We start from the raw sequence: 24,029 nt of genomic DNA, 5'->3' as shown, positions 1-24,029 counted from the left end.
TGTGTTGTTAATTGAAAAGAAGAAGGATGGTATTGAGTTGTTGTTCGCTTGTGAAGCCGACAGCAGATGAATACAGAATAGACAGGAGGAACTGTTCATCTTTCCCTTGTTCCACAGATCTTTAGCATTTCGTGTTCTAGGCTGCTCATTAAAGCACACAGCGAGAACAATCACAATCTGTTAATTATTCCATTGAAAAATGGCGAAGAAAACAAGACGTTTATGTCATAAATGTATATGATACATATTAAAACCAGTCAGATCGTCTCAATAAGTAGGGGTTGTTTACATGCATCCATCTGTTGAAAAGCAACCAGAGCTTTGCTAATGGCACTGCTGTTGTTAATGACCATATGCCTTGTGGAAAGGCTGTTCCCGTTCTGCCATAAGAGTCCCCAAGTCCTCTGTAGTTTGTCCAAGTGTGCTTATTGGCATACACGCATTATTTATCTCCAAGTTTTTGTGGAAAAAAGTACTGTCTATATATATAACACTTCAACTTTGAGGACAACATTTTCACTTGCTGACTTATATATATCAGCAAGTGAAAATGTTGTCCTCAAAGTTGATGTGTTAGAAGCAGGAAAAATGGGCAAGCGTAAGGATTTAAATTGAGTTTGACAAGGGCCAAATTGTGACGGCTAGACGACTGGGTCAGAGCATCTCCAAAACTGCAGCTCTTGTGGGCTGTTCCCGGTCTGCAGTGGTCAGTATCTATCAAAAGTGCTCCAAAGAAGGAACAGTGGAGAACCGGCCACAGGGTCATGGGCGGCCAAGGCTCATTGATGCACGTGGGGAGCGAAGGCTGGCCCGTGTGGTCCGATCAAACAGACGAGGAGCTACTGGAGCTCAAACTGCTCAAGAAGTTAATGCTGGTTCTGATAGAAAGGTGTCACCAGGAGATTTTTATGTGGTTGTGATTTTGAGTTGATTCAACATTTGATCATTAATGCATCCGTGGTCGGTCAAAGACCGCTCTATTGCTTCCTCCTCAAACGGACATGTGGGCTTGTGCTCAGTTGTGTTCGGCTCTTGTTTCTCAGTTGTGTTGGATTGTGCTGTCTTTGATTGAGCATATATTTTTAGTTCAAATCAAGGGACCACCCCTTTTTTCTTTGGGTAATGAGCCGTTCAAGCATGAAGCAGAGAGAAGAATCAGTAGGACTTCAGTCAGAACGAAGAGGATAGCCTTTGATTCCTGCCTACTTCTTCTCAACCCAAAAAAAGTGCCTGGAGGAGGATCAGCAGCGCATCTCAGCGCCATGAAATCCGTCCGCCCATCTGCCGACACGCTTCTTCTGCAGTGGCTGTGTGCGCTTTTAATCTCAGCACAGCTTCAGCGACTTCCACCCACTCTCAGGTTTACTTTACAATGTAAAACTCAGATAATAATGTGCTGTAATTAGTGCTGTTCTAAGAAAAGCATCACTGTTGCTCAAAATTGAATGTTTTCGCAGTGATAGAAGAACGCTTCCCCAAAGAACCTTTCAGTGAACAGGTTTAAAGAGCCCTTTTACAAAGTAAGGTATACCGAGTGTTTCACGGGAGTCTAGTGAGTCTTGATTTAATTTCTACTAGAACAGGTTTTCATACTTGAATGTATTTTCCCCATATTCTCCATTGTTGCAGCTCCTCTCTTCCCAGTCTCTTCTTGTCTTTATGAAGCCCCCCTCTGATTGATTGGTTGGCTGGAGCAGTGTGTTGTGATTGGTCAAGCTCTTTAAGCGTGTTTGGGAAATGTCCCATCCCTTACCATAACCATCAGTTTAAACCATAGACTGTAAAAAAAACTTGGGCGGAGCTTAGGTGATGTGATGACTAACAGACAGCAGACAAATGGCTATCCGCCTGTCACTCAAAGTGGCCACGCTTTTAATTATGCAGGACTTTAAGGCTTTATATAATGTTTAAAAAAAATCACCCCCCTCACAGTCGTCATGAAGGGCAAAATTAGCCGTATAGACCAAAACCACCATTTGTACTAGGCTGTAAACGTTTTTTTCTGCTGTAAAGTTGGGAATTTTAACATGGAGCTCAATGAGAGTCTGCTCCTTCTGGAGTCAGTCGATGAACCGCAGTTTAAAGCTACACTGTGTAACTTTTTTAGTTTATTCTTAGCTAAAAACACTTAGTTCTTTCAAAAATATATGTGCTCATTAATGTATATTTACTTCTTTCAAGTAATAAAGTATTCTCGTAAGTTTATAATATGCCATTGAAAACACATACGGGTGAGGGGTTTGAACGCCGGTCTCCATGTTGCTCCTCCATCTTGAAAGTACATTAGCCAAAGAGGGACATACCCGTAAATTCAAGCTTCGCCTTTCGCGTTTTAACACTCGATGGCACCGTGTCGAATGTGAAGAGGGGGATTGCCATGTTAATCTTGGACTAAATTGGCCACCGTAGGAGTTGAAACGAAATCAGAATTGAGAGGAACAGAAACTAATATTCACTAGATGGTCATAAACCTTTACACCGCTAGATGGGGGAAAATATCACACAGTGGAGCTTCAAGTCACTTCCGAATTGTCTTCAACAGATACTGGGTGAGGTTGCCACTTTGTTTAAACACACTTCTTATTAACTCAACCAGGCCCCACCCATTTATTCTGCGTATGAATTATTTAAATAGGGAATATTGGGATGTATACGTTTCCAGAAGACTACTTTTATATGTAACTTATCCGGCACCAGAGTGTGATGTTGTTTAGATGCCGCCAGTAGACATGACTCCCTTCTTTCTATAAATGAGAATAACGCCGTGTTCACACTGTACGATTTATAATAGGACTTAATGACTGCTTGTCACACTGTAGGATCTCAATGTCAGACTGTGAGAAAATCAAGATGTGTTAAAAATGGACGACCTCAAGAAGATTCAGATTCATGAGAGCATACGATTGGACAAAAAAATCTGATGAGAAGCTGATGTCATCAAAACCACTGATCAATAGAGTGAGAGACTGTAAGATCTGAACGTTATAATGTCAAAATGTGAATTGTATCATCGTTTTAGAGCAACACTAGCTTATAAATAACAGTGAGTTTAACATATTCATACTAAAAGACAAAAAACTTCCATTTTGAGTTCATGGGGACTTCGGCATAGACTGCGGCAATCAACAGTTTGTTATAACCTCTAGTAAACTAGAGAAGACTTCTTCTCTTCAGAAGACTCCTAACCGGAGAATCGTGCAGCTCTAGATGACAGAATTTGTAGTTTAAAGCAAATTGGTTGGACTAAACAAATGTAAACATCTGAATATATGATTTGTGCACACATTTATTGTTGTTTTTGTTTGCTCTCACTCATTAATGTTTTTATTCATGCGTTCATAGTCACACTGATTTAGTATAGTTCTGTGAAGCTGCTGTGAAACGACGGCATACAAATAAATCTGACGTGATAAATACTTAATAACATCAATTACATTTTCTTCAGAATGTGAAACTCTAGTTCTTAAGCAGTATGTGGTCTTTTCAGGAGGTTGTTCGCCTGTGTAATTATGAGGTGTCAAAACGTTAAATCAGTAAATAAATGTTTTCTGCAATACAATATTTGCCTACTGGTTTAATAAGACACCTGATTATTTCTTACTCCTTTTACTGCAACCTTCCTTGCATTTTGTTACATTTTATTCATTCGGCATTTGCAACAGTATCAGCATTATAAAATAAAGCATTTGAACTAATCCATCGTGCTTGTTTTAATTGCTTATTAGCCAGATGAAAAGGCTGGACTCTACATGACGGAGGATGGCATTGTCCGTGAGGTCATTCACTTGTCTTTGGTGCTTGAAAGAGATCCAGCGAGCTCAAAGCTAATGATTGTGGTCAGAGCAGATGCACTGTGGCCCTTTACTTTGATACGGCGTGGTTTGGTTAAATCCGGCTCCCAAAGGCAGTGAGGTCTTGATGCATGTTGCCATAGAAACTCTTGTGGAAAAGCTCCCTGTATGTGACCAAAGCCAAAGGCACAGGAGCTAATGAGGTTGCGAGAAAGGGCATCCAACATGGCGAGGAGCCTCGCGGAGGACAAGGTGACAACAATGACATTGGCTTTGGAGCAGAGAGCAGGAAACAGATCGCCTGCGGGCCAATCGACGCTGACTCATCTGATTTAAAACCTCCTCCTTAACAGCTCCGCCATCATAATAATGAATATGCATTTTTCAGAGCATTCTTTCCAGGCCCAAAGGGAGAGAGGCTACAGGGGCGTCCTTGATTATCACAGATGTAGGTGGAGTGTGTGTACGTGTGTGTCTGGATCCATTGTTAATGGTGTTTGCTAGGGAAAACACATCAATGTTACTATTCAGTGATTTCAACAAACCCACTAACCTTAGGATTTCTGATTGGCTGTAGGGCAGAATTGGGGGGAAAAGATTATTATTATTTTCCTGATATTCATCTACATATATTCATATATCATTTTCTCATATATCATCTATCTATCTATCTATCTATCTATCTATCTATCTATCTATCTATCTATCTATCTATCTATCTATCTATCTATCTATCTATCTATCTATCTATCTATCTATCTATCTATCTATCTATCTATCTATCTATCTATCTATCTATCTATCTATCTATCTATCTATCTATCTATCTAATCTATCTATCGCCCCTAAAATAGGTATTATTATTAACATTAAGACGTCACATGCAAAACCTTTAAGTCCATCTGGCATTTTTCTTTTAAATGAGCAATAAAATATTGCTCATTTTATTCTTATCAGTGAATTTTTTTAATACAAGGCATTTTAGTAACTGACTAATAACCTTTTGATTGCCATTAAAGTAAAATTACTGAATCTAAATATAGGAGCCTGATTTAAAAAAAAAAGCCTATTTAAAAGAAAAATGTCAGACGGACTTGGAGGTTTTTGCATCTGAAGGGCTAGATGTGGATAAGCGCCAGCGCAAACCCTATTTTGCCATTAAAAAACATTAAAAATGATTTACTAAAGACACGCAGTGATAAATTATCACTGGACAGGGTTATTTTTGCGGCTGATCTTATTGCATATGCATGTGCAGGAGTTTCTCTTTCAGATGCAGTATGTATGGGAGGAGAGTCTTTAAATTAGTCGCTCAAGGTGATTTACTAAGGTTTGTGCTCATCAAAATACTGCCGTTTGCGCTATTTGTTACCGCCCAAAAAAGCATGACTTAAACCAGATGCTAACGGGTAGATTGTGTTGGTCACATAGACTGGAATAATAAATGGACGTGTTATCCGTGATGTCACCCATAGGATCCTGAAGAGCAGTTTTGAAGCGTAAAGTAGGGTCGAGCTGGCCATTGACATCTTGCCAGCGCGTAACTCCCAGATAACAGAAAATGGGCAAAGAGGCGGGACGTGGGCGGAGCTGAGGTGACGTGATGACTAACAGACAGCAGACAAACGAAAACCAAACTGTCACTCAAAGTGGCCACGCCCTTAATTATGCAGAACTTTAAGGCTTTATATAATATGAACGAATGAGATATACAAAAAATTTCACCCCCCTCACAGTTGTCATGAAGGGCAAAATTAGCCGTATAGACCAAAACCACAATTTGTACCAGGCTGTAAACATGTTTTTTTCTGCTGTAAAGTTGGACATTTTAACATGGGGCTCAATGAGATTCTGCTCCTTCTGGAGCCTGTCCCTAGTGGCCAGTCGATTAATTGCAGTTTAAATCACTTCCGTATTGGCTTCAAGAGAAACGGGGGGAGGTTGGTCATTATGGAAATGATCCGGCTGTATCTGTGTTCATTAATTTGTCTGTCGTCAGTAGATCACACGCAGAACTGTCCACTTCAATTGGCGCTTTTATGGGATTGCGCTCTCATGATTATTTGTCCATTGCCCTTAGTTAAATTTTACGTTGATACTTAAAACTGTGACACTAAAAAGACAGGATCATGTGCTGCTCACGTGTACATTCATTTAAATCTTGACATTTGAAATAATTTGGCCGAGTGATATGGAAGGCAGTCAAAACCTGCTGGAACTGCTTTAGCCGTGCTTTCCCTGAAAATAACGGCACACCTTCATACGTTCATCAACCAATCAGATTCAAGCATTCAACAGCCCTGTAGTATAATATTGTAATATTCAACTATTAAAAAAATAGTATTTAATCTGAAAACACTGGATCATGAACGGCACACGTGTAAAAGGACACAATGCTGCGCTTCACACTGAAACTCACAGTGCATATATTTATTTAATCTCTCCCAGCCTTTGAGATTTGATAATTATGCTAAGTCATATTGCAATTTCAGGTTTATTGTGATTAATCAAGCATCCCTGATTAGCAGACAATAAAATGAGAAAAGTCAATCCCACAGACTTTCACTGAATCATCAGAATATGCTCTTTTGGATTTGGTTGGTAGTCCATAACCAACTAAAAAAAACACCCAGAACATTATAACAACACTTTGGCAACCATCCAGAACTCCTAAGCAACCACCTAGCAACCGTAACATCATGATAAGGAGCTTATCAGGGCCAAGCACCACTTATTTTCAACTTAAACAGCACGTTTAAATGATCAAGGGTTGAGATCGGCAGTCGTTTTTGTGATTTCGCTGCAGAAAGCAATTAACTTGACTGTGATTTTTCACCGTGATGATCAACGATGTATTGTTTTAACAGAGTTAGTGACGAATTTCATCAGTCTAATAGAAAATGTAGAGGTCTCTCATTACAAAAGGCCGTCTGCACGTCTGTATCTGTCAGTATGCTGGAGTGCTGTAATATATGCAGGTGTGCAGAGAAATCTAAATCCAATTTATTTTCCTCTCAACAGGACCTTTCATTTCGCCCAGGCATCCTGTGGAGAATATAAAACGGAGATTTGCATGAAACATGCACACGTGAGAGAGTTTATAGAGATAATAATGTCTTTTCATGAGCTTGACGTGTTGAAATGCATGACGAGAATCATACATTTTTTTTAAATGCTACATGCAAAATGTAAAGGGAGACAGAAAAATAACATGCAATGGAAATAATCATGCAGCAAGTAGGCTATTTACAGGCGTGATCTTTTTTTAGAGCCAATCTCTCTCACATCTGTCCAGTTCATACAGAACTCCCCTTTTAAAGAGTCAATTTAATATTCAATAACTGCATGTATTATTCATGTGCTATATTCAGAGCCCATGTCTGCAGTACACACAGCGTCTTTCACTAATGAACCTGTGTCGTCTGTCATGCTGTCGGAGGAAACTGCTTTAAATAAAAGTGTAACCGTAGTCTGGCTGCAGGGGCCCCGGGGCCAGAACCGAATCATGAGTCATGATGAGGGCTACGGGAAGATCCTGTCTGAAACAAAGGCACGATGTGTGTCTCCCATAGACTGTAAAAAAGGTAGAGATCGCCCCGTACACCCTTAGGGCATTGTTTGAGGGGACAGCCATTTGTAGTGGTGTCCGAAACCATAGTGGATGCTATCGACTGCACTTTATCAATCCCACAATGCACTGCAACAACGTGTGTACAACTGATGTACGCTCAATGGCTAGAGAATACCCATAATGCACTGTGAGGGTCTCGCGCTGAATTAATTCCTGCGTCTGACCAGTAGATGGCACTGCAGCTGAATCATCCATCCATTTTCCGTTGGTTCAACGTGGCTACAGCAGTGTAATATCATACAGGTATAAATCCCTGCCAATGACTTCATTCAGAGCGAGGAGGGAAGCCGCGGTATCAAGGTCCTGCCCATACGCACAATCCTGCACAATCCCTCGCAAGCACACCTGTCAATCACGACGTTACACCACCTTAACAGCATCGAATAACTAACTAAAACTAAAGTTATTAGAAATTTGAACATCCGTCAGCATGATAAGAACTACCTAAATTGGCTTAAACCATCTTCAGAAAAAATATTTGAAGTGCAATTTGACTGTTTAGCTTTGTGTATTCGATTCGGCTTCACTTTTCAGGATGTGTGCATGTAAATCTTGAGGCCAAATTTACTAAACAAGGCAAATTAGCTTGGGCACGCGATTCCATAAAAGCGCAGATGGGAGTGGAAAGTCCCATGTGATCTACTAACATAGAAATTGTAGCCAATGTCATGAGAAATCGAGGACCCCCTGCCATATATTGGGTCTCCTTTAGGACCCTGGCTAGCCTGACGTGGTCATCCTCAATTCTAGTCAGAATATGAGTCTGATGCTCCATTGGGCTGTGATTATGGGGCGTGTTTTAACCGAACCAGGAAAGACATCAATTGGATAGACCAACAACCAATCAGAGTAACGGAGCGATGCATTGTCAAATGTCAACAGAGCTCAACTGCACTGTGTTGCCAAGTCCGCGTTTTCTCTGCGGGTTGTTTTCTGTGTCCGCAGGTTGAAGCGACTATTATGTGATATATAGACCCATGAATGCGAATTTTAGCAGGCAACCTCGCCAAAATAACACACATTTTACCCCCCAAACACTTTTCCCTGGAGAACCCTCTGAGAAGCTATTGTTTAGGGCTAGTAGATGGCGGGTTTTGTTGTAAAAACTTGCCAACCCTTTCTGCACGTGCGCTGGTATCAGGCTGGAAAACACGATCTTTGCCGGTGTTGTAATAAAATAAAGTAATTTAATGATACACAGAGTACTTACCCAACATGATCATCATTTCTGAGAGAAACTGTGATGGTGAATGCATACAAACAAGCTCTCCGTTTAGGATTTGAAAAAATATAATCCAAGCCCCTTTGATGACGTGATGATTACGTTACTGTTGATCATCTGTCCGTCATCGTCTAAAGCCCACCCTGAGGATTTCATTGGTCAGAACAGTTTCTGTTCGGGGATAATTACTCCTCTATGGAGCGAGGCCAGACCGAACTGCCCATCCTAAAAATGTTGTGGGCGGGGCTAACTTCGGCTGGCATCCAGCCTAGACCCAGGCAGCAATGCCTGATCAAAAATTATTGCGATTTTAATTTTAACAATTTGACTTTTGCATGATGGAATTACATTAAGTGCACAAACAACATAATATAAAACAAACTGAAAACACATGCCTAACAATGTTTTTTTCTTTTCATAAGGATAAGGATTGTTGCAACATTAAGTAAGGGATAATGTACACCCAGCCGGTTGTTATCGCAGAATAAACCCCTTCAGAGTGATCAGGACCCTGACGCGAAGCGGAGCGGCACTCTGAAGGGGTTTATTCTGCGATAAAAACCGGCTGGGCGTACATTATCCCGCTTATTACACGGCTACTATTCTCAAAGAAATAATTATTAGACACAAAATATTGTCTTAAAATTAATTATTTTATTAGCTCTTACGCAAAGCTTCCGCGAAGAAAAACAGTTCCAACCTGCTTTAAGCCTTTATCTATTGCTGCTAAATGTTGAAAATGAATGCTGAAAGAGTTAGTTCACCCAAAAATGAAACCAAGCCTATGATTTACTCACCCTCAAGTCATTATAGGTGTAAATGACATTCAGACAAATACAATCAGAGTTATATTTAAAAAGTCCAGGCTAACGTTAATCCCAGCAGTAGTTGTGTTTGAAGTCCATAAAAATGCAGCTGTCCGTCAAATAACGTGCTCCACACGGCTCTGATGGGTTAATAGAGCCTTCTGATTCCAATCGATGCGTTTGTGTAAGAAAAATATCTATATTAAAAACATTATAAAGGAAACCGGCCTTGAAGTCTTCCATTGTAACCCACGGCTGTTTAAACCACAAGATGGCGCCAGCGTTAAGCATAGAAGTAGTACCGGTCAAGTAACTCGTAGTACCCGTATGAGCGGTTGTTATCTGGAAATAACATACCGCTGGAATGCGCAATTGACCAATCAGAATCAAGTATTTCACAGAGCCGTGTAATAATATTATATATTTTTACACAATAATGTAGACTATACTATTACTATAATACAATTTTACAATACAATTCAATTGGAGATTACTTCTTCCACAGACTGTGTAGTCGAGGGTGTTGCTATGCGGTTGCTCAGATAGTTGCTAGGTTGTTCTCATGAACTGATCCTCTGGCCCTTCAGTGTTTCATGAAAAATCATGCATTTGATAGCTTAGTAAAGTACCAGCACAGCTCTCTCTGAAATAATAGTGCATTATATGTTACAGAAAGAGCTTTGAATAATCTTTCATCAGAGATATGAAATGAAGTGTTGCATTATGGAAGTAAAAGTGCTTGTGAATGCCGTTTGAATGGCTGGCTTTATTTAGGTTATTCCAGCAACTGTATTTAAGTTGTATTCTTTGATATACTCTGCGTTGAGCGTGACAGTCTGTTTGCACATCGTTTCGATTGAATGCGACTGAATAAAATATTTACGAGCACCATTAAGCAATGCATCTAAATGCTAGTTTGGAGCGAGACATTGGTGGCGCCATTCAATCATTTTCTCCCTCAAGTGGCATGAAGACAATTCAAAATGTAATATTATTTTATCTCATTGAACCGTCTTTGAAATTACCGAAGCCCTCAGTGAGCACTGATGGATTTAGACTCTTTAATGGCTTCGGTTTCCTCCGGGGGGTGTTGTTGTAGGTATATTGTTTTTTGTGAAGTCACAGATGAAATTGATAAAACATTAGATTTTTCTTGAAGGAAAACCGTCTGGTGTCTTTTCCATTTGTTCCTGGTGATGTGCTCATGTGCTCTTTGGGATTTTGCTGCCAGTGCACCGTTTCTCATGCAAGCAGCCAGACACGTTTGGCAGTGTGAGTGTTTTTTACGCTTCATTATATTTGTTGAAGCATTGGTTCTGCTGTGGCACAGATCACACTCGCACATCAGCGCTTGATTGGAGAGTCACTGCGTTGGGCTGTAATTATCCGCTGCCAGCTGAGAGGCCAAAACACACCTGTTGAACAGCTGCATGTGAGAAACACTTGTTGGATTCAAAGATCTGCTCCAAAACTACTGAGAGGCTCCCTACCTGAGCATCAGAGCTACAGACGCAAAGGCTTTTTTTGGCATAAAATCGGATGCACATTGCAGCTTATTCTTGCCAGCAAACGCCCACTCAGACAGGAACAGAGCATCTGATCTGAATGCAAAGCAACCAGGCTGAGTTTCTTTTATTTTTACATTTCAGATGTACACTATATTGGCAAAAGTATTAGGAAACCCCTCCAAATCTTTGAATTCAGGTTTTCCAGTCACTTCTATTACAATGTATAAAATCTGTGATACATTTATTCATAGGTTGATAGGTTGCCATCTGTGCATTTAAGTCCATTTGAGAAATTTCCTCACTACTAAACATTCTACGCTCAACTGTTAGTGGGATTATAACAAAGTGGAAGCGATTGGGAACAACAGCAACTCAGCCACGAAGTGGAAGGCCATGTAAAATCGCAGAGCAGGGTCAGCGCTTGCTGAGGGTCACAGTGCGCAGAAGTCGCCTACTTTCTGCAAAGTCAATAGCTACAGACCTCCAAACTTCTGTGGCCTTCAGATGAGCTCAAGAACAGTGTGTAGAGAGCTTCATGGAATGGGTTTCCATGGCCGAGCAGCTCATCCAAGCCTTACATCACCAAGAGCAATGCAAAGCGTGGGATGCAGTGGAGTAAAGCAGCCGCCACTGGACTCTAGAGCAGTGAGACGTGTTCTCTGAGCGACCAATCACGCTTCTCTGTCTGGTGATCTGATGGACGAGTCTGGGTTTGGCCATTGCCAGGAGAACGGTACTTGCCTGACTGCATTGTGCCAAGTGTAGATTTTGTTGGAGGGGGGATTATGGTGTGGGGTTGTTTCTCAGGGGTTGGGCTTGGCTCCTTAAATCTGTACCAAGACATTTTGGACAATTTCATGCTCCCAACCTTCTGGGAACATTTTGGAGAGGGCCCCATTCTGTTCCAAGATGAATTCAAGTTTATTTGCATAGCACTTTTCACAATATATATTATTTTAATTCAGCTTTACATAAAATAATTGTTTCAATGTTACAATTTTGGAAGTATTCTATCCACTTTTATTTTTGCCATGGTATGAATGAATGAATAAATGAATAAATAAATAAAAAGGCTATTGTGTCAACTTAACCAGAGTTTTTTTATTTTCTAAATGTTCTTTAGAAAGACAAACATGAATAGTGATGAAAGCCAAAATATTAAACATCACTGATGTATCCACTGTAAATTATACTTCAAAATGGAATATTTACAGTAATCCACTGTTTTGTAGAGGAGGGTCAAAGTGCCAATTTTCACCTGAGATTTGGAGCCAAGTTACAGGGGTGTAAAAATGACTTTAGAAAGATGACAGCATCATTATTTTATTCCTACACCGAGATTGGGATGTCTATTAGTAAAATCTGTTGACTTTAGCAGTCTATGTTGCATTATATGCCAACGGTGATAGTTCAAAAATGCTGCCATCTTTCTTTTTTACCCCCCTGTAATTTGATTTCATGTGAAAATTGTCATTTTGACCCTCCTCTACAAAACAGTGGATACCTCAGTAAATATACTGTTTTGCATGCTGAAGTAAGTGCCTGGGTCCTGAAGTAAACCCAGCTGATGTGTTGAATGTTTTCCATCATCATCAGCAGCAGGTGTTCAGCAGTTTTTATCGTACAGATAAAAGCGCTCGTGGGAAACGGTTGTGGGCGAGATCTCGGCGGCTAAGCGGCCGTAAAGAGGCTTACTGGCTGATTTCAGGTGTTTTACTGCGGAGAGTGTTCATTATTGTTTTCCCTCAGGAAGCAAAGCTCCGGGAGCTCCTGGATGTGGGCAATCTGGTGGGCCGGATAGAGAACCGGATGCTGACGGTGGTCACCGGACCCGACATGGTCAACATCCAGTACCTGAACTTCATGGCCTTCCAAGAAGACGTCGCCAAGGTGTTTTCTTCAGCATCAGAACGTTTTATTAAAGGGACAGTTCACCCTGAAATGAAATTAAAGCCCTCTTTTACTCACCCTGCTGTTGATTCAATGCCCTATGTCTTTCTATCCCTCTCGGACCTCAAAAGCGGAAATTTAAAAATAGTCCTGCACGCGCTCCTACCTATAATGGCAGTGGATAGCGACCAGGTTAAAACATTACAAAAATTATGCAAAAGTATGACGCAATGATACAGTGAGACGTGCACCATATATGGAAAGTGTCCAGGAGGCATACTATAAGGTCATTGCACATCATTGCGTCATACTTTTGTATAATTTTTGTAATGTTTTAACCTGGGGTGCTTCCCAATTCTTATTTGTGTATCCTCGTTTCCTTTCCTAGCTTTCTTTTTTTCTAGGAATTGAATAAGTAAAATGATATATCCTCGCTCCCTTTAGCGTCACTTCAAAGTGTCGTCAATAAATGATAACTGCACCGCTGGATTTAGTCGGGATTCTTGAACATTAGAGATAACTATTTATATTGTAAGCTTCAGCCTCCACAAAATACCACATTTGTCCATATTTTAATCAATATTACCAGTTATTGTTAACGGCGAATTCCAGTTATTAACTGCTTTTTATTCATTGTATAGTATTAGTTTCTATTTGTTTCGCTCATTTTCGTGTGCTTTGATATAATTCTGCAACTGTCAGGTGTTGTTATTTGACCTATTTGTGTCTTGTACATGTAAAGATAATAATAATGATTAATAAACTGTGGCACGGTATACGTATGAAGTGGGAGGAGAATAATGCTTGCGTCACGTTTAGTCGATAAAACACCGCAAAGTATACTCCAGTGTATCCTCGCTCATGACTCCTCAGGAAGCTCCTCACTCCTCACTCCTCCATCCTCGTGGTGCAGTTAGAGAATTGAGATCTCCTACAAGATGGCTGAGCTCCATCGGATTCCGGGTCATAGGTTGGAGGACGGAGGAGGAAACGAGGAGGGATATTGAGAAGCACCCCTGGTTCACTATCCACTGCCATTATAGGTAGGAGCGCGTTAAAGACAATTTTTAAAATTTCCGCTTTTGAGGTCCGAGAGGGATAGAAGGACATAGGGCATTGAATCAACAGCAGGGCGAGTAAAAGAGGGCTTTAATTTCATTTCAGGGTGAACTGTCCCTTTAAATATGTAGAGCATGAGATATATATAGATATATATTTCTGACACTGAGATATTGTGCAGCATGCAGTTTAGTCAGGACACTTGAGCTGAATGTTGTCTAATGCCTGTTGTGTGTGTGCTCTGTCGTTGGTAAAGGAGTGGGCAGATGAGCTGTTCGGTCTGGCGTCTAACCTTCTCGCTCAGAACATGGTCAGAGAGTCGTGTCTGGAGAAAGCGTGAGTACCTGCGCGTTCATTCTCACCTGAAGACGCTCACACCTAAAGAAGGGGACTTTTTTTCTGAATAGTTTTTCAAATGAGTCATTAGCCGCTTTTCCACTGTCGGGCCGAACCGTTCTCTTTGCTTAACCGATTCGGCCCAGCCGTTACAGATAATGGCTCGTTTTCCACTGTGGGACTGATGACGGCGCTCAGACTGTAGGAGATGTAAATAGCAATCGTGTTTAGAGCCCTGTGTGGACGGTAATCACTCCATCCATGCCTCTATCACTCCATCCATCCACCCATCCATCCCTCCATTCATACATCACTCCATCTCTCCCTCCACCCATCCATCCCTCCATTCATACATCACTCCATCCCTCCCTCCACCCATCCATCCCTCCATTCAAACATCACTCCATCCCTCCCTCCTCCCATCCATCCCTCCATTCATACATCACTCCATCCATCCCTCTATCACTCCATCCATCCATCCACCCATCCATCTATTTATCATCTATCACTCCATCGATCCATCATCCAAACAATCCCTCCCTCCATCTATCACATCATCTGTCTATCACTCCATCACTCCCTCTATTCATCCCTTGCTATCTTCATCCACCCATTTTTCACTCATCCATCATCCATCATCCATCTATCCATTCATCCCTCTCTCTCTCTCTCTCTCTCTCTCTCTCTCTCTCTCTCTCTCTCTCTCTCTCTCTCTCTCTCTCTCTCTCTCTATCCATCATTCCTTCCATCCATCCTTCCTTCCATCCATCCATCCATCCATCCCTCCCACCATCTATCCATTGACCATCTATCACTCCATCCCTCCATCATCTACTAATCCATCCATCGATCTATCACTCCATACATCACTCCTTCAAACTATACATCCCTTCCTCCATCTATACATCCCTCCATCCATCCATCCATCCATCCTCTATCCCTCATCCATTTATCACTCCATCTCTCCCTCTATCCATTCATATTTTACTCCCTCCCTCCTTCCCCCCCATCCCTACATCTATTACTCCATCCCTGATCCATCCCTTAATCTATCACTACATTCCCCCTCCATCCATCCACCCATCTATCACTCCATCCCTCCATCCATCCATCCATATAACACTCTATCCATTCCTCCCTCCCTCCCTCCCTCCATCCATCTATCACTTCATCCATCCATCTATCACTCATCCATCCCTCCCTCCATCTATCACTCCATCTGTCTATCCCTCCAACCATCCATCCATTCAATGTAAAAATGTACAAGTGATGAATAGGACCTTTTAAATTGTTTGTCATTGTGGTAAAAATCTTAACATTACATTTACATTTAATAATGTGTGTGTGTGTGTGTGTGTGTCCCTCCTGCCCTCCCTCCATCTATAACATCATCTATCTATCACTCCATCACTCCCTTTACCCATCACTTGCTCTCTCCATCCACCTATCTATCACTTATGTGTCATGTATGTGTGTGTGTGTGTGTGTGTGTGTGTGTGTGTGTGTGTGTGTGTGTGTGTGTGTGTGTGTGTGTGTGTGTGTGTGTGTGTACACTTGTTATACTGCTCAGTTCAGTATCCTGTTCCTCAGTTAGTAGTAAGTTATGGAGACACAAGGGCAAAAAATTAAATGTTTTCTATGAAATTGTTCTGTTTATCTCCAGCTTCACGAGACTCAAGCTGCAGCCCAACCAAGAGGGTCGAATCCCTGTGAAAAAGTAAGGCACCAACGGTTTGCACCTGATAAACCAGAACACCAACAGTTTTTAATCCTAACGTTTCTCTCTTTTTCCGCAGCATATTCCGCATTTTCTCGACTGACCGGAAGCGCGTGGAAACGGCACTGGAGTGCTGTAATCTTCCGTCCGGCCGGGTGAGCATATGTTCGGCTAATCGCTCCAGAAACCCGCTGGCAGAGAGGAAGACTGGGCTCTTCCAGAGGAAGGGAATTAGAGAGCTTTACCAAAAACCTGCGGTTTCAGATTGAAGCCTGTTGCCTTTCTAAACGCCTGACAATCTTACGTTTTCATTCTCAGCAACAAGGGGAGTCTATATGTTTGCCTTATCGTTTTACGGCAAATATAAAGGTTGAGCGGCAGACACAGGGAGATTTTCAAAATCCATAATGTTAAAAGGCCCCGGGAGACTCGGGAGGGAAAAAAGCGTGTAGCTAATGAGAAATCATCGTGGTGTTATTCTCCCTGCCCTCCTCCTCTGACTCACTCGCATTCGCATCCTTTCATGTGCTTTTTTTATTTTTATATTTTGACCAACAAAGCATTAATCGGCCTCGGGCGCTGGCGTGGCCTTCCAGACTGAATGTTTCGAATGTTTACTGTGGGAGATGAATGTCTAACAGCATGCGGATGACAGTGAATGATGTTTGCTCTCTGACAGCTTTGTCCGGGATTGGTTTTGTCGCAACGAACCAATTGATTCGTTGTCAGGTTACCTCGATGGTCCTTGAGATGGAATGAACTAATTCATTTAGAGGCCAGCTTCAGTAATTTTGCTTGTATTAATATGAGAGTACATTATTAAAAGCAGGTTTGGATCCCCTATTTTGAGTGATTCATTGTTTTGACTCATAGTGTGTCTGGACTTAATGGACAATGTGTGATAAAAATATGAATATGTATTTGATTATTTGATTGTCTCTGCAGAATGACTCCATCCCTTTGGAGGATTTGACCCCTGACGTTTACAAATCGTTCATCAGCAACCTCTGCCCACGATCTGAGATTAACCAGATATTTGCTGATCTGTAAGTCTTTATGAATCTGTTTTCAGCTGACGCTATAGCTAATGATGCCTTCAATGTAATAAACAAATATTTATTTGTTTATTTATCTATTTTTCAAAATTATTTATTTATTTTCGGTTTATATTTTTCCTAATTTATTATCCATCTACACATCCGTCTAGCTATAATTGTTTTATTTATTTATTTATTTATTTATTTATTTAGTTAGTTAGTTAGTTAGTTAGTTATCTCTTTTGTATCTATTTTATGTATCCTTTATCTATCTATCTATCTATCTATCTATCTATCTATCTATCTATCTATCTATCTATCTATCTATCTATCTATCTATCTATCTATCTATCTATCTATCTATCTATCTATCTATCTATCTATCTATCTATCTATCTATCTATCTATCTATCTATCTATCTATCTATCTATCTATCTATCTATCTATCTATCTATCTTGTATCTGTTTTATGTATCCTTTTTATTAATTTATTTTATTATTTGTTTATTTGTTTGTTTGTTATTATTGTATTTATTATATAATTTGTATATTATTTATCTATTTTTCTAGTTTATTTAAATCGGTTTTATCTATTTCCTAATTTATTTTGATCTTTTCATTCATTAACTTTGTATACATTTATTTTATTTATTTATCTATCTATTTTATGTATGCATTTATTTATCAATGTTTTATTATTATTATATACATTTTTATTTATTTATTTATTTATTTATTTATTTATTTATTTATTTATTTATTTATTTATTTATTTATTTATAAAACATGTATCAGTCTATTTTTATACATTTTTTTATTTATTTGCTTATACATTTATTTTATACATTGTTTTTATTTGTCAGTTTTTCTGTATTTATATCTTTGATTATTTATTTTTTATCTGTTTTAATTTTTTTCCAATTTATTAATGAATCTGTTTATTTATTTATTTTTTATAAATTGATAAATAGATGTTTGTATTTATCTGTTTTGTTCTGTTTGATCAGTTTATTTATTTATCTATTGTATGCATATATTTATGTATTTATTGTTTGTTTGTTTTAATGTTATTATTTTGTTTAGTTTTTAACCATTTATTTATTTGCTTATGCATTCATTTTAATACCCTGTTTTTATATATATATTTTTAAAATTATTTATCTGTTTATCTATTTTAGTTATTTGTGTATTTATTTTTTCTATTTTTATACATTTATTTTTTATTTGTTTTTTAGACATTGTTTTTATCTGTTTTTGTTTATTTATTCATTTTCTTTTATATATTTTATGTTATGTAGTTATTTATTTTTCATCTCTTTTCAAGTTATTTATTTATACAATAATTGTTATACTTTATTTAAATTAGTTTTTGTTTTTATCTATTTATTATACATGTTTATTTTTTCTGTTCTATCCACGTTATTTATTATTCATGTATTATGAGCGTGCACGAGTGCATCAGTGTTGTAATTAGGCTGGATTTGGGGGTGTTACAATTTTAAAAAATCATAATGAAAGATAATTGGCATTGATCATAACCATAACAAAAACAACCTTCCTGAAAGTCATTGTGTAATTTGCATGCTGGGATGCTGCCGTTATGATTATCTCTGTAAACCTTGCAGCCTTTTTGTGTCTCACGAGATCTCTCAACATCTCTCACGTCTCTCTCCAGTGGCGCGAAGAGCAGAAACTTTATCACCCTGGATGAGATGACTGAATTCATAAACAACAAACAGCGAGACCCGCGTCTGAACGAGATCTTGTACCCGCCGCTGAGGCCTGAGCAAACCCAGATCCTCATGGAGAGATTTGAGCCCAACCCAGGAATGATTGAGAAAGGTTTGAGATCATGATATCACCATCACGTCATTACAAACACTAGAGGAGAGCCGTGATGAAGTGTTTCTCATAGTGTTCACAGTAGAGCGATTTAGGGGGAAATCAGTAACACTTTTGTAAAAAGGTTCATAGAACAAGGAGGAAGGAGGCGGGAACCGGCGAACATTCATAAACTTTTAATCAAATAAAACAAAGAAAATACAAAGTAAAAGCCCCTCACTGACGACTGCCACACACACCTATCACAAAGCATGAATAAAACACAATATAAAACCCAGGCCTGGTCCTCTCTCGTCCCTCACTGTCGTTGTGAGACACGACCGGCCTCGTCCCGCTCTCACTGTCCCTCAGTATGGAAGGCTAAAAGGGCCAAAACGTGTGAAACTGACACTTAAACACGTAACAATGTGTTAAGTAAGGGATAATGTACACCCAGCCGGTTGTTATCGCAGAATAAACCCCGACAGAGTGATCAGGACCCTGACGCGAAGCGGAGCGTCACTCTGAAGGGGTTTATTCTGCGATAAAAACCGGCTGGGTGGACATTATCCCGCTTATTACACGACTACTAGTCTTAAATAAATTAGACACAAAATATTGTCTTGAGATTAAATATTTTATTAGTTCTTACGCAAAGCTTCCGCGAAGAAAAACAGTTCCAACCTGCTTTAAGCCTTTATCTATTGCTGCTAAATGTTAAAATGAATGCTGAAAGAGTTAGTTCACCTAAAAATGAAACCAAGCCTATGATTTACTCACCCTCAAGTCATTATAGGTGTAAATGACATTCAGACAAATACAATCAGAGTTATATTTAAAAAGTCCAGGCTAACGTTAATCCCAGCAGTAGTTGTAACGTTAGCTGTTTTTGAAGTCCATAAAAAAATGCAGCCTTCCGTCAAATAACGTGCTCCACTCGGCTCCGATGGGTTAATAGAGCCTTCTGATTTGAATCGATGCGTTTGTGTACGAAAAATATCTATATTAAAAACGTTATAAAGGAAGTCTTCCATTGTAACCCACGGCTGTTTAAGCCACAAGATGGCGCCAGCGTTAAGCACAAAAGTAGTACCGGTCAAGATAACTCGTAGTACCCGGATGAGCGGTTGTTATCTGGAAATAAACAGTGGTGTAAAGTAACGAATTACAAATGCTCTCGTTACTGTAATAGAGTAGTTTTTCTCAGGAATTGTACTTTTTTAAGTAGTTTAAAAACAGTGTACTTTTACTTTTACTTGAGTACATTTTAAGTGATGTATCGGTACTTTTACTGCGCTATTTTCCCTAAATCGGCCGTCGCTACATTATGCTTATTTATACCTGTCAACGTGATTGGCTAAGACGAATAATCAGTCCTTTGTGTCCATGCGTCACGCGCGTGACTCCCGTCAAATCAACCACAGCGAACAGCCTAGAGTGAGAGGCACGCGCACTTTATGAACGGGAGTAAGTGCTGGCTACTGTATAATGACTGCAATCGTCAAATTGCCTTAAACAATTACAACAGGACGGCAGAATATTACATTTTCTAATACATGCATAAATGGTACGGATTCTCGCGGTGCCATCTGCTGGAAACTCTTCATTTAGCTCGATTATTTGCCAGGCTTCAAAGTGCATTAGGCAGTAATTGATCGTCACTGCTAGATTTTTGTCCCTTACGTCGATTTTGTTTAACATGTGAACGCATTAAACCTGCTTTCTGTCAGCTTACTGAAGTGCATATTTTAATGTAATGTGTTCTCAAATGGCGATTTAAAATTGTAGGCCATGTATATAGCGAACAACTTTTATAAAACATCAGATTTATATTTAAATCAGGTTTATTTTTTAATTCCAAGCAAAAATAATCAGTGGTGAAAACCTCTACAGAATGGTTGTCATAAATGTTACCAGATTACTGGTTGATTTCTCAAATCTTACATGGCTGTATTTTTTGTGCTAACAGTTAAAAATAAAAATTTAAATAAATATTGAAATATTCTTTGGTGATCTCATGTTTTTTGTTCTTACTGAGAATCATCCATAAAAGAGTAGCTACATTTTTAATTAGCAGGGTATAAGGTGGACTAACGTTCATAGCATAATACTCACTACTCACTACTCTTGAGTACTTTTACAACGGCTACTTTTTACTCCTACTTTGAGTAGTATTTAGGACAAGTACTTTTACTCTACTTAAATTACATTTTTTGACAAGTAACAGTACTTCTACTTGAGTATGCTTTTTCAGTACTCTTTCCACCACTGGAAATAACAAACCACTGGAATGTGCGATTGACCAATTAGAATCAAGTATTTCACAGAGCCGTGTAATAACCAGAATTACGCGTTTATGCATGAGCTTCACACGTTTTGGCCCTTTTGATATTCCATACCTCGGCTTTGTGAGTTGTGACTTACGGTGACGTAGTTAAACGTTTTACTACATGTATTTATTATAGAGACACTTGACTTTGACATTGACTTTCTATTGCGGGAAGTGGCCTTCTTGTCATTTCTGACTTATTACAAAAAAATCTAACAATGTCTAAAAGCTGAAATGTGACGAGGTGTACAGAAAACAAGCTAAAAAACTCAGCCGTTTTTATAAGCTGTCGACCCAAAAAACAAGCTTTTAGGACACACAAGTGGATACAGGCAATTGAGACAGAGCGCGACATGTTATATTACACTGAGAACTACACACACTAGAGGGGAACGTAATCAGCGACAGGAAATATAATATATAAAACTGACATTAGGATATTTGACAACATGTTTACTGCACACGTAGGCATACTTGGTGTCAGGAGCCCAAAAATGACCCATTCTTCCTGCTGATGCTTCACGTCTTATTGTATCCACGTTTGTCTCCTTAAATGCTCGTTTTTTGGGTTGACAGCTTATAAAAACGTCTAGACTTTGAAGTTGTTTGCTGTACCTTGTCACATATCAGAAAAGACAAGGCGACCACTTCACGCAATACAAAGTCAATGGAGAGCGTTGGATTGTGCCCTACGTGTGGGCATGGCCTAAATATGCTCCATCTCTCTAGTTATACCAGTAAATTATGCATAATTACAAGTAACTAACCCTAAAGTTATTTAGGGTAAGCTTATAGCCAAACCACTGGCCCTATTCCTCTGGGATCGGTCAGAGTCTCTGAAGCTCTTCTTTTGAAACTGCATTGATTCTGACTTTCAAACGTTGGTTGCAATTAAAGTCCATTATGTGGAGAACAATCCTGGAATGTTTTCCTCTAAAGACTTAATCTCTATTCGACTGAAGAAAGAAAGACATGAACATCTTGGATGTGATGTGGTCAGTAAAATATCAGGAAATATTCATTTTGAAATCAACTAATCCGTTAAGTCACATAAGGCTTGACGTCAGGTTTAATGCTAATGCTGTTGAGCTGCACAACAATCCTTCTTTTGACCTGTGATGGTGAACTTTGCTGTCAGTAAATGTTTTAATCCACCAACACTGACTATTGATCCTCTTGGCAGGATCGCGTTTCGTTTCCCATCATCCCCGGCGGTCTGAAAAGGACATATGGCGCAGTTCACCCGCAGACAGGAATTAGCTCGGTTTGGAGGGGTTTAGATATTGATCGCTGATAGACAGCGGGAATGTGATTGATTATCTCTGATAATTATGTTGGAGGTTTTGGCCCTGCGTTCCCTTGAGGTTCAATGAGGCCGTTTTAACAGAACGCCGTCTGTTCCTCTCATTATACTAATATGAAATCTAATCCCTCATTAGTTTTTCCACACAACTTGTTGATTGTCTCTTCTCATCTGGAATTAACCGCCTGATACGCTCATATTAAATACTGTTGAAAGGCCTAAACATCAAACTTGACAGAAACATCAGGCATATTTGAGCGTTCTTGTCTTTATTATCTCTTGTTTATGTCTTTTCCCTCCTCAGGAGGTTTGCTGTCAGCGAATCAGCTCACAGGCTCATGAATATTAATTAGATTGTGATGTTCGCCTTTATTGATTGGCTGAACTGCAGATGTTGTAGTCCAGGGGGGTTAATAATAAATGCTAAATACTAAAAGATCATTTAAATAAATAGATAAAAACAAAAATTGGTTAATAAAAACAATGTATAAACAAACAAATTAAATGTATAGCTAAATAAAAACAGTTCAATAAATAAAAAAACAGAAAAACAATTAAATAAACACAATGTATAAAATCAACTTAGAAAGAAAGAAAGAATACATTTAATAAATTAGTATAAAACAGATACATAAAAATAACGATTAAAAAAATAAATCCAAAAACAAATTAATAAACATAAAATAAATTAATTATTAATGTAAATTAAATATTTACATTAATATAAGTATATTTTAGTATATTATTATACTAAATAATTTACTAACACTATGTACTAGTGCATATACAAATAATATACTGAAATAAATATAAGTACGCTCTAAAAAAATTCTGGCTAAAAAACAACCCAAGCTGGGTCAAATATGGACTAACCCAGCAATTAGGTTTTTTTAACCCAACGATTGGGCTGTCTTAAGCAAATATTTAACCCAACTGCAGGGTTAAAACAACCCAATTGCTGGGTTAGTCCATATTTGACTCAACATTGGGTAAAACAACCCTGCATTTTTTAGAGTGTAATAGGTCTAATAGGGCTATATACAATCCTGGTCAAAAGACTACCACTGCCATATATATAAATAATATTTATATACACCGATCAGGCTTAACAATATGACCATCTTCCTTATATTGTGTTGGTCCTTCTTTTGCTGCCACAACAGCCCTGGCCCGTCGAGGCATGGACTCCACTAGACCCCTGAAGGTGTGCTGTGGTATCTGGCACCAAGATGTAAGCAGCAGATCCTTTAAGTCCTGTAAGTTGGGAGGTGGTGCCTCCATGGATCGGACTTGTTTGTTCAGCACATCCCACAGATGCTCGATTGGATTGAGATCTGGGGAATTTGGAGGCCAAGTCAACACTTGAGCTCCTCAAACCATTCCTGAAGCATTTGTGCTTTGTGTCAGGAGCATTATCCTGCTGGAAGAGCCACAGCCACCAGAATACCGTTTCCATGAAAGGCTGAACATGGTCTCAGCAATGCATAGGTAGGTGATGCATGCATCAATGAGCCTTGGCCGCCCATGACCCTGTGGCCGGTTCTCCACTGTTCCTTCCTTGGAGCACTTTTGACAGAT

General features: G+C 39.2%; 1 protein-coding gene across 3 annotated transcripts in view; it reads left to right on the top strand.

The window, feature by feature from the left end:
• plcb1 (phospholipase C beta 1) overlaps nucleotides 1-24,029 on the top strand; it is a 102,806-nt gene that overhangs the window by 23,240 nt on the left and 55,537 nt on the right. For all 3 annotated transcript variants that reach the window (XR_010907995.1, XM_067454921.1, XM_067454922.1), the window contains exons 4-9: nucleotides 12,708-12,848; nucleotides 14,164-14,243; nucleotides 15,907-15,960; nucleotides 16,040-16,115; nucleotides 16,906-17,006; nucleotides 18,674-18,840. Coding sequence is in view for 2 of the 3 variants with exons in the window: in XM_067454921.1 (XP_067311022.1) it covers nucleotides 12,708-12,848; nucleotides 14,164-14,243; nucleotides 15,907-15,960; nucleotides 16,040-16,115; nucleotides 16,906-17,006; nucleotides 18,674-18,840 (619 nt within the window). In the remaining variant the exon portion in view is untranslated. The remainder of the gene's footprint in view (nucleotides 1-12,707; nucleotides 12,849-14,163; nucleotides 14,244-15,906; nucleotides 15,961-16,039; nucleotides 16,116-16,905; nucleotides 17,007-18,673; nucleotides 18,841-24,029) is intronic.

The sequence above is a fragment of the Pseudorasbora parva genome, chromosome 10 (genome assembly GCF_024679245.1).
Source record: "Pseudorasbora parva isolate DD20220531a chromosome 10, ASM2467924v1, whole genome shotgun sequence".
Classification (NCBI taxonomy): Eukaryota; Metazoa; Chordata; class Actinopteri; order Cypriniformes; family Gobionidae; genus Pseudorasbora; species Pseudorasbora parva.
Note: the sequence above shows the minus strand (reverse complement) of the source record. Positions and strands in the feature narration are given on the sequence as shown.